Source organism: Primulina eburnea, chromosome 17 (assembly GCF_022965805.1).
Source record: "Primulina eburnea isolate SZY01 chromosome 17, ASM2296580v1, whole genome shotgun sequence".
Classification (NCBI taxonomy): Eukaryota; Viridiplantae; Streptophyta; class Magnoliopsida; order Lamiales; family Gesneriaceae; genus Primulina; species Primulina eburnea.
In genome coordinates, this window is record NC_133117.1 from 28,379,328 (window position 1) to 28,393,956 (window position 14,629).

General features: G+C 35.7%; 3 protein-coding genes across 3 annotated transcripts; 2 read left to right on the forward strand and 1 right to left on the reverse strand.

Annotated features, from left to right (window-relative positions):
- Positions 1-769: 769 nt before the first annotated feature.
- On the forward strand, positions 770-8,085 carry LOC140817718 (poly [ADP-ribose] polymerase 1-like). Its single transcript, XM_073177460.1, has 13 exons — positions 770-1,078; positions 1,584-1,717; positions 1,811-2,024; positions 2,107-2,245; positions 2,540-2,666; positions 3,560-3,800; positions 5,564-5,613; positions 5,697-5,880; positions 6,522-6,705; positions 6,795-7,140; positions 7,434-7,629; positions 7,821-7,931; positions 8,021-8,085. The coding sequence occupies exons 6-12, from the start codon at positions 3,657-3,659 to the stop codon at positions 7,890-7,892; spliced, it is 1,176 nt and encodes a 391-aa protein (XP_073033561.1). The 5' UTR covers positions 770-1,078; positions 1,584-1,717; positions 1,811-2,024; positions 2,107-2,245; positions 2,540-2,666; positions 3,560-3,656; the 3' UTR covers positions 7,893-7,931; positions 8,021-8,085.
- On the forward strand, positions 1,640-2,713 carry LOC140818010 (deoxyhypusine hydroxylase-A-like). Its single transcript, XM_073177803.1, has 4 exons — positions 1,640-1,717; positions 1,811-2,043; positions 2,107-2,245; positions 2,540-2,713. The coding sequence occupies exons 1-4, from the start codon at positions 1,640-1,642 to the stop codon at positions 2,711-2,713; spliced, it is 624 nt and encodes a 207-aa protein (XP_073033904.1).
- A 905-nt stretch (positions 8,086-8,990) lies between the features above and the next one.
- On the reverse strand, positions 8,991-12,635 carry LOC140818011 (protein FAR1-RELATED SEQUENCE 5-like). Its single transcript, XM_073177804.1, has 4 exons — positions 10,418-12,635; positions 10,165-10,310; positions 10,010-10,096; positions 8,991-9,104 (listed from the first exon to the last, which is right to left on the reverse strand). Exons 1-4 carry the CDS (start codon positions 12,633-12,635, stop codon positions 8,991-8,993), a joined length of 2,565 nt encoding a protein of 854 aa, XP_073033905.1.
- Between the last annotated feature and the right edge of the window lie 1,994 nt (positions 12,636-14,629).

Here is a 14,629-nt window from a genome sequence, read left to right on the forward strand (position 1 = left end):
ATAAAATTATAAAATACCAATTTGTTAATATATATATAAAATTACGTTTAATTGTTAAATCAAATTTCAAATTACATTTTAAATTTTTGCTAAATTCAAAATGGATTTCCAAATCCAGTTTCAATTCTATTTTTTTTCTTTTTTTTTTAGTGAATTAGACATATTATTAGTCTTGTAATCATGTGAAGACAAATTTCTTTAGTTATTTTTTCATCAAAATCATATTATTAAATGAAAGATATCATTATAGATTTATATAATTATTATATGGTTAAAAACTTGTATATCATGAGAGTTTATAATTTGCCATTAGGGATTAGGGTTGAGAAAATTTAATAGCAGCTTTAATAATTAAAAAACCCATCATATCATTATATGTACATATATTTAATCATATCATATAAATATAAAATTAAACAATAATATTTATAAACTATCGTGTTAGTCCGAATGTTTAGAAATGTAGTGGTCACATATGTCTCCTTAATAAAAAATAAAATAAAGTAGGTCTCTTGTGAGACGGTCTCACGAATCTTTATTTGTGAGACGGGTCTCACAATAAAAAGTAATACTCTTAGCATAAAAAGAAATATTTTTTCAGAAATGATCTCAATAAGAGATTCGACTCACAAAATTTATCTGTGAGACCGTCTCACAAAAATTTTCGTGAAAAAAATAATATTAGTTATTTAATTAAATAATTATGATGAATGTCATTCGATGAAAATAAATGACAAAAACACAAGGACTAAATTGAAATTCTCTACTTAGGCACAATTTGTAGTCCACTAATCCCTTATAATTTATCTTATTAATCATCGGCCTCTCTAAACCCTAGATTCTCGGAAGTTTGGCGGTGGTCGGAACTGCGAGATAAGAGGCCTTCTTCGATTGCATAAATTGTTTCCGACGGAAGCTTGTCCCGATTCCGATCGTTCATTCCGAGTTTCTGCCGAAACCGAGAGTTTTTTGTGCAAGCAATTATTGGACTAGAACCAGCCAATATCCGAGAGATTTAGAGCTCTGTTTTCTCTTCGAACCCTCCATGGCTCTGACGCTCGCAATGCCCTAATACAAGGTATGTTACAGGCAATGGGCTGTAAAAGAATTTCAATTCCATTTAATTCGGGTTGGACATTGTAATTGTAGTCAATAGGCTTCGGGCTGTTCAATGCTATTGGCTGCCGTTATGTTTATAATTTGTGTACGGGGCTCTGTTTGGTTAAATTATTCGTTTTTTAAATGTTTCACCTTTCTTTTGCGGTTGAACTTCCATGTTACCTATCTATTCATTTTTAGATTAATTTGAATTATGCCAAAAAGCTGTAAATGCAAAATATAGAAATTGGAAAGCTTCATCAAGAATGATAATAAACTCTTTACATGCTTGATTGAAACCCAAACAAGAAAGATGCTGCAGAAATGTTAATTACTCTTTTTAAGTAGTCCTCTTAAGTTTGAAAGTAGGAATAAATTCCGATTGTTGTATTGTTGAAACGATTTTCACTTTTTGTTGTGAAATTGTGTTTATTATTATTATCCTATAAATTAGGATCCTGAAGTTGTGGCCTTTTCTATTTCAGCAACTAGGGATGCTTCAAATCTGCTTGCCCATGAGGCTGCATTTGCTTTGGGTTAGATGCAAGATATTCGTTCCATTCCTGCTTTAGAAGTAGTTCTAAATGATCTTTCATTGCATCCCATTGTTCGCCATGAGGTAACTTGCTTTTGAATATTTTCTTCACTTGGTTCAGTCATTTGAAAATGTTCCCTTGGGTTTAGATAATCTTGTGAACTTGTGCATCCACAGGCTGCGGAAGCTCTTGGTGCTATCGGGTTGGAGTGTGTTATTCCCATTTTGAAGAGTAGTTTAACTTTAGATCCTGCCCAGGAAGTTCGAGAAACATGTGAGCTAGCACTGAGTCGAATAGAGGAGATGACGAATTCTGTGGCTGGAGAGTCATCTCTTTTCTTGTCAGTTGATCCGGCTGCCCCTGCTTCATGTTCTTCTGTAAAGAACTTAGGTAGCCATTCTAGATATAGGTAGATGACTATATGTATCCTGATTCTACCAGTTGCTTTTACTTATCCCTTTCCACTTCTCAGAGAAATTCTATTGAATGAAAATAAGTGCACGTACGAGCAATATGCTGCTCTTTTTGCCCTCCGGAATCTTGGTGATAATGATGCTATATCTGCCATTATAGAATCCCTTGGTGCAAAAAGTGCTCTTCTACGACATGAGGTCTGTTGTTGTCTTCTTGCTTAATATATCCGATAGGATTGTAGTTGTCAGTTATTATCTTTATCCATTCGACATTGTTCACCTATTTGCATGACAATTACTTAGCACTAATGTTAAATTTATAGTTTGTATATGTAACTTTGTTGTGCAACCATATAAACTGGGCTTTTTCTCTAAATTGGTGGCTTTCCTCTAAATTGGTATGAGCCAACACTATTTCACCCTTAACCTATTAACCATATAGCCTGTTCATTGTTTATATTCGTTAACCTCCTTGTTTTTATTATTCCTCAGGTTGCCTATGTATTAGGGCAACTGCAGAACAAAAAAGCTTCAGATGCACTGTCCCAAGTCCTCAGAGATGTACATGAGCATCCGATGGTCAGACATGAAGCAGCTGAAGCTCTTGGTTCGATTGCAGGTTTGACCCCCGCCATATATTTTGTTCCTGGATGGAATCACATTTGAATTGCTTATATTTAATGAGCTTGTGATGTGAATTTTTAAATACAGTAAGAGTTACACAAGCGTGTCTAAAAAAATTAACGATGTGCATGACATAACAAAGACCTGGTAGCCTGTTCGGTAGAGAAGAACTTCCTGAGAAAAAGAAAATGCTCGTGTATGTATCATGGAAAATTTGGTCCGTGTGAGATGAAAGTGTATGTACGCATAGAATTGAGAAAAAGAAAATGCTCGTCACTGCGAAATCAAGTTGAAGAACAATTTCTGGCGAAGAAAACCATCTTTTTCCCTCAATGGAAAAAGCAAATACAAAAACTAAATAAACGGCTGCCTCATGTGCCACAGGAGTCGTGCCATTTTAAGTTGTGCTAAATTCGTTATTGTCTTCTTCCAAGTAGTTGACATCGATTCATTGGAATTCTCGGATAAAACTGCAGCACCGAACTTTTTCAAATATGATATATTTTCAAAAAAAAAAAATAATCAAAGAGAAATGAATATTACTCATTTTGTATATAAAATAAAATGGTGGCCAGAATATGCTATTGTTGGCTACTGTTTTAATTTGCAAGAGAGGAAGGAAGTTTGGACTCCAATCAATTGTTTAATGAATATATAATAATTAGATATGGAAAAAACATTTAAAAAATCATTAATTTTTCCATTTAATATCTACAGCCTGAGATATTAACCAAGTTAAATTTTTTTTGCAATTCACAAGGACCATCGAATTTGTTTGAAAGTTTTTGGATTTTGATTGTCAGTACAATGTATGTTAGTGGGCCTAAGCTCAAAGTGAGTCCCTAGATCCCACTGCGGTAACAAGTACTCTTATCATTTCTTTCACAGTCGGTGTGCAGAATCCTGTAGTCACGTTATTTCTGAATCTACACCGAGTGCAAAAGGAAGGCAGAAAAAGGGGCAAAAAGACAGGAAAGTGGGGGAAATGGCGAACCCTCCAAAGCCGTGGAAAGTGGAATATGCAAAGTCATCAAGATCGTCGTGCAAGACTTGCAAGAATCACATTGAGAAGGAGAATCTTAGGCTCGGAAAGATGGTCCAAGCTTCCCAATTTGATGGCTTCATGCCTGTATTTTTCTTTTTATTCCTTCGCTCATATCTTCTTGTTGTTTCTTTTCATCATAAATTTTTAAAAATTAACTCAGTTTTAGTATTTTTTTTTCGTTCATATATCTAAAAATGATTTTTTTTTGTCTTTCTAAGTACAGTGATGTCATTTTTTTGTTTCCTGGTTTGTTTCTCCTTTAGTTCCTGACATTTGTACCATCGAGTCATTTTTGGGGTGCATTCTTGTCGTTTGCATAATTTAAACATTGTTTGCCCTCTGGGGTTTCTAGGTTCTTAGTGTTTCCTGTGTGGAACTTGTGTAACACGAGATTTTTTTGATATCTTGGGTTTTTGGAACCAACCATTACGTTTTTTAACTCCTTCGCTTGATATTCAAATGGTTCTTAATTAAGCAACTAGCTTGTTTGATGCCACCTCACTTGTGTTTGTTTTTGGTGTAGCGCCCTTACCCGAGCCACTACTAAACAGACTAATAAACATGCAACATTAAACTTAATAACCACAATTAAACAGCGGAAACCAAATACTTAATCATCTTACAACTCAAACCAAACCAAAACAATAACAGCAGTCTTAAACATAATACAACCATAACAAAACATAATCCTGAACGATAATACGGTAAACCACATGAAACCTCCACTGGATCACCACTGAAACCCCACTGCTCTAGCCACTGCCCTGGTCGTCCGAACCGTCCAACCTAAGACCTGCCCCGTGGAATGGGGTGCCCAAGATGAAAACAAGGACGTGAGCGACAATCGCCCAATACGAGAATGTACGAGTATACAAACTGATATGATGCATGCGAAATGCAATATGCTCGGATATCAAGGATCAAGTCAAGAATCTCATGCTCAGTCTAGAGGCGCCTGAGTGTGTAGTCTCTGATCTGCCCTAGGCATGTTTTGGCTCCCACACTCATCATCAAGACGTGGACCTGCAATGTCCAGGTCATCAGAGCCCGCGGGTCCCGTCGGACACTGTAGCTCTCGATGCCCCATCGTCCACAATACAGAATAGGGCTGAGCGGCCCCAACAAACGAGGTATATCTCAAAAGATATCAGACTCAACATGATGTGTCATGCATAATATGCCAAAGCAGTAAAACATGTATCATGCAACAGATAAATATGCAGCATATAAGTGTGTATACTATGCTTGGATATCTCAGTCAGTACATCACGTACCTCACTAAAACAATCTGACAGAAAGCTCTGAACCTAGACAATATCAACACAATGAAATCACTAACAAACCAGATCAAACATGCTACAAGCTCCCTAACGATCCTTAAACCACTATCTAAGGATTTAGGGTTATACCTGCGTCCGTCGTCAGCCCGCTGATGATGTCTCGATCTCAGCTCACCGACCCCTCCTCGAGTCGATACTAGCTCCGAAACTTCCCGACACCAAAGTGCCCTAGAAACTGGCTAGAAAAACCTAAAGGATAACTAGAACTTCTCTCTGAAGAATGCGGTGAAGAACAAAAGAATCGGCTTCCATTTATAGGCTGCATCCGCACTATTTCAGAAAACCCGAACCAATCTTATCCGCCACGTGTCAGAATCTCATTGGTCTAGTTAGATTTCTCGAGATAATGAAATCTGAGGTAGATCGGATTATCCATTTAACTTTCGGTGGATACCAACAGCTTAATCCCGTATTAACAATTCTTAATAATACTTAATTAACAAATCATTATCTCTTAATTAATACTTAATTCAAAATAAGAATTCGGGTCATTACATTTGGAGCCAGATGTGGAACCATGCTCATTGCATCATGAAGAAAAAAAAACAGATAAAATCGTAAGTGCTATCATATACAGGATTTTATTCAACCTTTGATGGACTAATGGTAAATTCTTTTACATTTCTTATATTCACATCAGGGTTGATGATGTCGAAGGCTTAGAATTGCTTCGGTGGGAAGATCAACAGACAATTAGAAAATACGTAGATGGTGTCGGTCAGACAGATTCCGTTGCTTCTCCTGCCCTCCATTGTGGCATAGAAGTTTCACCAACATCCCGTGCTACTTGTCGATACTGCAATCAAAAGATTACAAAGGGAGAGGTTAAGTATTTGTGACTTTCCCTGTTAAACAATAACGAGATTGATGTTTGATTTAGCCAATCTTCTATATATGTGCATGTACTCATCATCCTTTTTACTTGCATTCTTCCTAATTATAAGGTAAGATAGTTTTAAAAACTGTTACTCCTGCTGGACCATATGATGGTGCACAATTTCTTAATGAAACAGATGAGTTGGGGATGTCGAGTGGCCTTTCAGTCAGTTACATCTGTAGCACAAACTTATTTAAGGGTTATTGTCAAGAACCTAATCATGGCATCTCTGTCCGTCACTATTTACTACACTAGTTACAGATATATAGCTATTCGGAAATAATTCATTATTTTCATGTCTATTCATGTTTTTTTTTTTTTGCAAGCAATTATTACAATCATGGCTTTGCATGCTCTGATGTCTCACTGTAAAGTCTTTACCTGATGCTATTCTGATTTCCCCAATTTCCAATTGAACTGAAGAGGGGTTCTTCTCGAACTGTCGTTACCATTGTTCCTTTCGCAAATTTAGATTTTGTAAATTTGCTTCATGACCAGTATACAGATGCCATCAGGTCCGTGGAAGCCTTGTTAAAGATCTGTCCCCCCCCCCCACCCCCCCCCCCCCCCCCCCCTCTCTTTACTTAGGTTCGTATATCAACTAAACCTGAAGGTGAAAGTGCTAGAGCCTTGGCATGGCACCATGCAAAGTGTTACATGGAAATGTCACCGACTTCCCAGGTAGAAAAATTTTCTGGATGGGAAAGTCTTTCAGCCACTGATCGTGCGACAGTTACTTCTCTTGTTACAAATAATGCCTCAGCTTTAGAAGGTCCAACTTTCAAATTTTCAGGATAAATCATTAGATTTCTTGGGGATTTCTTTGGATACTGTCATGATGACCCATGGTTTTTGTTTCAGGCACAAAAGTAGACGTTAAAGAGGAGAAAAATATGTTGCAGGATTCAACATCCAAAAGTGGTAACAAGAGGAAAAGAGCATTTGAAAGTGATCCGAAACCGAAAAATTCTAAAGATGGAGGTAACAGTTCTTCAATCAAGTTGCCTTCTGAAAATAATGTGAAAAATGTTGAAGGTGAGCCCTTAAAAGAATCTGTCCTGGAAAGCCAACTTGAGGATCAGACTAAGGCTCTGTGGGAGCTTAAAGATAATCTCAAAAAGCATGTGACTTCTTCAGAGTTGAGGGAGATGCTTGAAGTCAATGATCAGGATTTGAAGGGATCAGAGCTTGATTTGCGAGAACGTTGGTAAATTTTATTCTCTTTTCGATCAATTTGACTGCAAAACTCTTTGACCTAGTGAAATCATTTGAAATGCTTACTTTAGAAAAGCCTAAAAAATCCCCTCCCACCCAAATGTTATATATCTGGATTGATTTATTACTATTTTTATCTCGCTGATTTTCGTTTCGTACATGTCCTGATTGGTTCTAATTTCATCTATTAACCTGCTAATTATTGTGCCATTCAGTTTTTATCGTGTCAATGGTTTCTCTAATGTTGGACCCCTCTTATTGTTTCTCCTTTTTTGGTCCTTTTAGTGCTGATGGAATGCTTTTTGGAGCACTTTCAAAATGCCCTCTTTGCTCGGGATGGCTTCGTTATTCCTCAGGAATGTACCGATGCTGTGGATATTTATCAGAGTGGAGTAAGTGTTCGTATTCCACCGCTAAACCTCAGCGTGTGAAGGGAAAGTGGAAAATCCCTGAAGAAACAAGTAACGACTTTCTCTTGAAGGTATGTTAGTTGATTAGCACCATGTAGTTTTTCTTATATTTTCTTTTGTCCTTTTATGACACCATAATGTGTTTCATTCTTTGAATCGTTGACCTAAAAGTTAACAGTCATTACTATTCAATTGAATCAACGGTATTTTTAAGACATCTTTTTCCCCTCCCCCATTATCTTGCTGATAAATGTTCTTTCAGCTATATAGAGGATTTGAAGAAGACTTTTTGTCTGACAAAGTACTTTCGCAGGAGAGTGGAAGAGCAAAATAGCGGAAGCAGGTGGACAGGTTCATACCAAGATAAGAAAAGGTTTATAGCCACTCTTCTTCAATTGAAATTTTGGGTTTTTTGTCTCTTAGTTCTTGTAAATCAAAATTGATGTTCTTCTAATATCACAGAAACCAATTGCTTAGTTGTAAGTGGTGTGTTGGATGAAATTGGTGCAGAAATAAGAAAGGCGAGGTAATCCTGGGAAACTGCAAAGAATATCATACCACCCATTGGTCCCTACCTCTCTGACCTTTTTTCTGTGTCCTTCTCTCCATGATTTCTTCCTAACAGGAGAATGAAACTACCAGTGTTAAGGGAAGATTATTTGATTGATTGCATTAAAAGACAGAAAAAACCCCTTTTTGATTTGTACAAAGTAGAATCTGTTGAAAAGGGTTTATTCGATTATACATGTACAGGCACTGCCTGAATCCATTCAGGCAGCGACACGTGGCATTTTTCTTGTTTTTTATTTTTAAACAAAAAAGACACAAAAAGATAAATAAGAGACAGGAGTCATTAACTATGGTTAGGTTTGGCCCATTAATTGAATTTTTCGGTTTACCATCCACTGCCACCTGGAATTACATATTAATTTTCTTGACAATAAAAATACCTTTTTATGTAAATTAAGTAAATTTCAATTATTGTTTCGTTTTTAGATCTCGTATTGCAAATTTTGTAGATCCCTCCTTGTCTCCTTCCAAACTTTTCTCCCATTTTTTCTCCTCACAAATAGTCGATCGTTGCCGTCGCCGTCGCCGCAGCCGCCGACTCCATCGCCGATTCCACTGTCACGCCGACTCACGATTCCACTGTCACGCCGACTCAATCAAATGAAACAAACATATCCTGAATCCGAATGATAAGCTTTGAGAACTCATTAATTCTCTCACTTATCTTATATCATATGATGAGCATAGCCGACCTTTTATTGCTGAGAACAAATTTTTCATTCTTATGCATGATAAACTCTTGTTTGCCCATCTACTTGACAAACAGAATCCATGTTTACTTGAACGGTTACAAACTTAAGTCTTCCCCCTTTTTGGATATTGTCCGATCCAATTGAGACAGCACATAACTTATGTACTGCTCTCACACCCCTTTGAATTGGATTTGACTTGCAACATCCACAATGTCCAGCAAGAGGGCAAAGGCAGCATCAGTGTCATTGAATTTAAAATTCAAGCTCAGCAGACAGTCATAAAACTGCCGATATTGGAGGATCAAAGTGACTGGAACTGAATCAATATAATTCTTCCATTTAACTCGTCTCTCATGCCATTCATTTCATGGATCCGAGAAATAATAATAACAGGGAAAACCTTTCGCATAAAAATTGAGCGAGATGATCCCTTACTAGATTAAGTAATATACCACCATGAATAATAAGAAATGAAGTCTAGCCGAACATAAATACTCCAAAAATTCAATAATATTTTCAATCACAATATAATTATCAAGCTGGGAATCCCAGTTCTTTCCTTAATTTCGTAGCTGCACATTTATAAAAATCTGAAAATCATGTAATTTCAGTCATCTTCCATTCAATCCACTCGGCCACTTTTTCCAACCAAAAAAAAGAAGTAAAAAAAAGGAAAAGAAAGGATTTGCATACATGTTTCTGCTATTCACCCCTCAAAAAAAGAAGAAGTTATATTAGCATTCCACATATCATGTTTTCATTGACATGCTGTTGAAGAACAATTGAATTCAAATAGAGCTGACGTCTCTTCCAAAAATTTGCATTCCACGAATATGAAATAAGAAAAGGAGATTTGTGACCACAATTTCTGATATACGAAGAATGAAATATTTTGTCAAACAACAGACAATAAGGAACAACAGATGCCCATAGTTATTTAATGCAAGGTTCCCTGCCATTATAAAATCCCTAAACAACAGACAATAAGGAACAATTGTAAAACAAAAGGCAATCTCTGATGTCCTTTAAAACTCGGCTACGACTTTGGATTCTTTTCAAACTCTTTGCTTTTGGATTCCCCCCAATCTTCATTCAATTCTCATCACCAAATCCCTAAACAACGTATATTTAATTTAATCAAATATAAATTTGTAAAAAATACCTATTTGATTTATACAACAGTCCTTACTTGATGTCTTTGTGATGTAGGAGGAGCCTCAAACGGATAAGATGGAAAATTCATTTGAGAAGCTTCAAAAAAATTAGTATAACCTACCTGCATTTTAAATATCAAAAAATATGTAATACAAATATGCATATAATTATGGAAAAAAACAAAGTTACCGTTTGACTTGAATATTGCACTTGGTCATTGTGCCCAGATACAGATGGAAAATGCGGGGATGCAAACTGATTTTGCGATTGTGATTGTATGAAGTTTATTTCCCGTGTTCTGTTGCCATCTTCTGAACATTGCCCCTTTTTTTTTGCTGTTATTTCATGTAGCACGTTCAAACCAATATAAACACCAACTAGTAGATAAAGTGTGTAATATGATCATGTAGATGAATAAAATGAATTGTATACAAATACTTACTTGAGATTTCAGCTTTTCCTTTCCTTTTACCTTTTCTTCTTTTGCTCGTATGATCCCAGTGTCGTGTAATATTTGCATTTGTAATCCCTTTCGCTTTTGCAGTAAGAGGGTTACGAATGCATACTTCGCCTATTTGATCATCACTCGGATCATCATCACACTGCTCGTTTATACTCAAATTCTGCACAAGGTTGGAGATTTCATCTTTTGCGGTGTCAACCAATGTATATAATGTTTTTCTCGCACACTCATAGGGTTTGCTCAATTGACTTAGATCATATACCGATCTCATTATTTGGTTGACAAATTCCATCTGAGATACATGAGCACCACCATCACCACCACTGCCACTTTCTTGCAAATCGGTGCTAACTCGACTTTTTATATTCTTCATCCATCTCCGCAAAATATAGCACTTGGGTATAACAGTGACATCCATGCAATTAAACACCATCAAAACATGTTTACACAAAATCCCCATTGTCTCAAACTTACAACAACTGCACTTTATTTCATGACTTTGCTTATTGAACACCACATGCCTAAACATTGAGTTTTCATCATGAGATTTTATTTTGATCTGAATCCAATTCCAATCATTGCAAAAACAGGCTGGTGGTTCAAGAGATTTACAATTCAAAGAATTCACCAATTCAATTTCAAATAACTGATAAATAGAAATTGTATAAACTTCAGCAGCATGAATCAACAAAGGATGGTTTTTCAAAATCTGTGGAGGCTTACCGTGACGACAACGAGTATCCTCTGTCTTCTCTTTCGACCGCCAATTTTTCTGAATCTTTGTGTAATTAAGCACAAATTCATACAAAGAACTCATCTTATTGCTTGTTTTTTTTAAAACCATATTCGTGACTTCGCTCTTCGAAGTAGCCAATAGTCCCGCACTGAACTTCCCATTACTAAAAGCAGTCGCCCATTTTTTCCTGATTCTGTACATCCCATTCAACCACTTATGACCATCCAAATTATATGTATCAGTCATGTATTTCCATGTTGCCTCAAATTCATATTCAGATTCACAACAATTCATACATTTATACCACAACTTCTTGAAATTTGAATCACCATTTAAACTACCAAAGTGTGAAGGAGCATTCTGATTTATATGCCACTGACATAACCGGTGATGTGAATCTGGGAAAACCGTTTCAATGGCATTCATCATGGCTTGACATTGATCTGAAAAGATAGTTTGCGGTTGCTTTCCATTCATAGAATCAAGAAATGTTGTAAACAACCATTCAAAAGAGCTTTCGGTCTCATCTGACATAAATGCCAAGCCAAACATAACATTTTGCATATGGTGATTGATACCAACAAATGGAGCACAAATCAAATTGTACTTATTTGTTTTGTAGGTTGTATCAATTGACAATACATCACCAAAAAATTCATAATCAACAGCACATCTATAATCCCTAAAGAAAAAGTTCATCACTCTATCGTCATCATCCAACTGAACATTCCAGTAAAAGTAATTCTCCTTATTCGCCTTATCTATAAAATATTTAATAAGCGCAGTGGCATCTCCATTCTCAACTTTTGTATGTTTTTTCAGTCGACTCATATGATCATATGCATCCTTTCTGATAAAACCTAAATTTTCTATCCCACATGCTTCATGTTCCATAAAAGAAACAGCATTGGAGACAGATATTCCAGCATTTACCATGGCTTCTAAAGTCGATTTTTTTGCATGTGATATATTGCGTGCCGATCTTAACAAGTGATTTTGATCAGATGCAAACATTTCATGGTTATGCTCCTCCACAAATCTACTCACCTGCCATCCACTTTCTTTTTCCCTTGTGATCTTCAATTTCGCTTTACAGTTAGTTCTAGTGATCAACTTTTGATAAACTAGAATCCTTTTACTAGAATTTCTTTCGTCTTTTGAACCTTCACATGAACAGATAAATTCTTTGGACTGAAGTTCATTAGTATGAGAAAAACATCGTTGGTCACCCTTCCTCACACTAAAACCTTTGGCATGTGCATATTGACAATACAATAAATAGGCATCTTCCACACTATTCACAACCGTACCCACTAGTAGTTTACTCTTCAAAACATCAACAACCGAATTTTCATTTTGTACCTCGAAGTTTTCAACCACGTGTTGTTCAGTCTGCTCGTCATCTTCTTGATCGTAGTTTCCGTCCAACTCCTCAAGTGAAATTGGCTCGTTATCTTCCATATTCCAACTATGCAATCTGAAAAAACAAAAGAAAATAAAAAATAATGAATAATACCAGTTATTTATACAACGAACGATTTCAATATGACAAAACATTGCAACCACTTCTAAAAAATCATCTACTACATCTTCTCAATGCCTTAAATATGCAGTCCCAAAATAAATATGGCTTGATTCGAAAATGAAAATTGTGCTTCAATGGTTGTTTTTAATCTTGCACATCCCTCAAATAAATAAGCAGGAACATGAAACATATAATCAATCATGACAAATATTATATTGCATTGTCATAATATGGCTTGATGTGGAAAATCTGATTCCACCGAGAAGACTTGATATTTACCTAATCAATGAACATCATGGGAAGGTGGAAATACAAGTTTGAATTGCTCACAAATCATGACTCTCCCAACATTTCGATGTATAATTCGAATAAAATTCTCAGAACCATGTTACCAAAACAATCCTTTTACCTAATATAATTGTTATAGGAAAATCGAGAAAATCCAAAACCAAAATCACCAAATTATTAAATTTTATTTATGTATGTAAAATTAATTACACGAGAAAAATGAATTTATAGGAGAATCAACATAAAATCACCAAATTATTAAATTTTATTTATGTATGTAATACAAAGAATCGGAATGCCATGAACATTGATATGTAAAAAAAACTCACCAGCAGACTTTCGTTTCGTTGAGGAAGTTCACCAGCAGACTTTGCCAGCAGAGTTTCGTTGAGGAAGCGGTGTCATGGAGGTGAAATTTTGAATTACTGAAATTTTGAAACAGGGTAGTCTTTTGTGGTACTTACGTGGGAACCGAAAAATTCAATTAATGGGCCAAACCTAACCATAGTTAATGACTCCTGTCTCTTATTTATCTTTTTGTGTCTTTTTTGTTTAAAAATAAAAAACAAGAAAAATGCCACGTGTCGCTGCCTGAATGGATTCAAGCAGTGCCTGTACATGTATAATCGAATGAACCGTTGAAAAGACACATAGCATGGCTACAGTCAAGGTGAAAGGGCAAAGTGCTGTACTCGAGTCTTCTGGTTTACAAGATTCTGGGCACATTCTGGAGGTTGGGAAAAGTATCTATATACAACTTTGAACATGTCCGACTTGTCAACTGGTGTTAATAGGTAAATGCTCTTATTCTTTCTGAAGTAATTTAATTAATGGTCATCTTAATAAGGCTTTCTTTCCGAATTTCTAACTTCTCGAATTTTATTTATAGGTTATATTTTGAAAAATTGATTTTTTATGCAAATGTGGTGCCAACTTGACAGCATATCAAGTGCTTCTATTGTTCTGAATTTTAGTTGTGGCATGTCAAGTGCTTCAACTGTTCCGAATTTTATTGTGGGTTCATATTTCTGGAGTAGGATGGAAAATTAAAATGTTGTGGGTGAATCATGCAGAGAATAATATTTTGTGATACGTATTCACGTAATGTTACATTTTATACTTTGTATTCCTAAGGTCAGACACCACCAATTACCAAACATAACATTTGATTTTAAACTTCCGCTGCGTTTGGAAACGTAGAAAACCGGGATCCAACAGTGGTATCAGAGCCATTATTTTTCTAAAACACCATCAAAATTATTTGATATTGAGTAATTGTCATGAACAATTGGTACATGATTAGTGATAGATTAGGTATGTTGTGCGATCATAGCATATTTAATCTAAATAAATCGACGAAACCAAATTTATCAATTGCAGCTATCTCGGTTGTTAAATTTTAGGATTAACTGTTTCACAAAACGAAAATGCTATATTTAATTAATATGGAACGCTATCATGCCCAGTTAGTTATTGATAAGTTTTAACAGGATGCTGAGTTTGGTCAATTAAATTAAAGAGACACTAGGTTTTTAACGGTTATCCTTATAATTTTAAAGTTAATTATTTGTAACTGCATGAATAAATAATATGTTAGGCGATGAACAGTGATACAATTGAATAGTGAAAAGTACCCCTTGAA

Bases quoted from the DNA above. Each gene is read 5' to 3' on its own strand.
- LOC140818010 (XM_073177803.1), top strand. From the start codon at position 1,640: ATGCAAGATATTCGTTCCATTCCTGCTTTAGAAGTAGTTCTAAATGAT. The intron at 1,718-1,810 runs GTAACTTGCTTT...GTGCATCCACAG, and splicing joins ATCCCATTGTTCGCCATGAG to GCTGCGGAAGCTCTTGGTGC. The intron at 2,246-2,539 runs GTCTGTTGTTGT...ATTATTCCTCAG, and splicing joins GTGCTCTTCTACGACATGAG to GTTGCCTATGTATTAGGGCA.
- LOC140817718 (XM_073177460.1), top strand. From the start codon at position 3,657: ATGGCGAACCCTCCAAAGCCGTGGAAAGTGGAATATGCAAAGTCATCA. The intron at 3,801-5,563 runs GTATTTTTCTTT...ATTTGGAGCCAG, and splicing joins AATTTGATGGCTTCATGCCT to ATGTGGAACCATGCTCATTG. The intron at 5,614-5,696 runs GTAAGTGCTATC...TATTCACATCAG, and splicing joins AAAAAAAAACAGATAAAATC to GGTTGATGATGTCGAAGGCT.
- LOC140818011 (XM_073177804.1), bottom strand. From the start codon at position 12,635: ATGGAAGATAACGAGCCAATTTCACTTGAGGAGTTGGACGGAAACTAC. The intron at 10,311-10,417 runs GTAAGTATTTGT...ATGAAATAACAG, and splicing joins AGGAAAAGCTGAAATCTCAA to CAAAAAAAAAGGGGCAATGT. The intron at 9,105-10,009 runs GTAAGGACTGTT...CAATATCGGCAG, and splicing joins CTACATCACAAAGACATCAA to TTTTATGACTGTCTGCTGAG.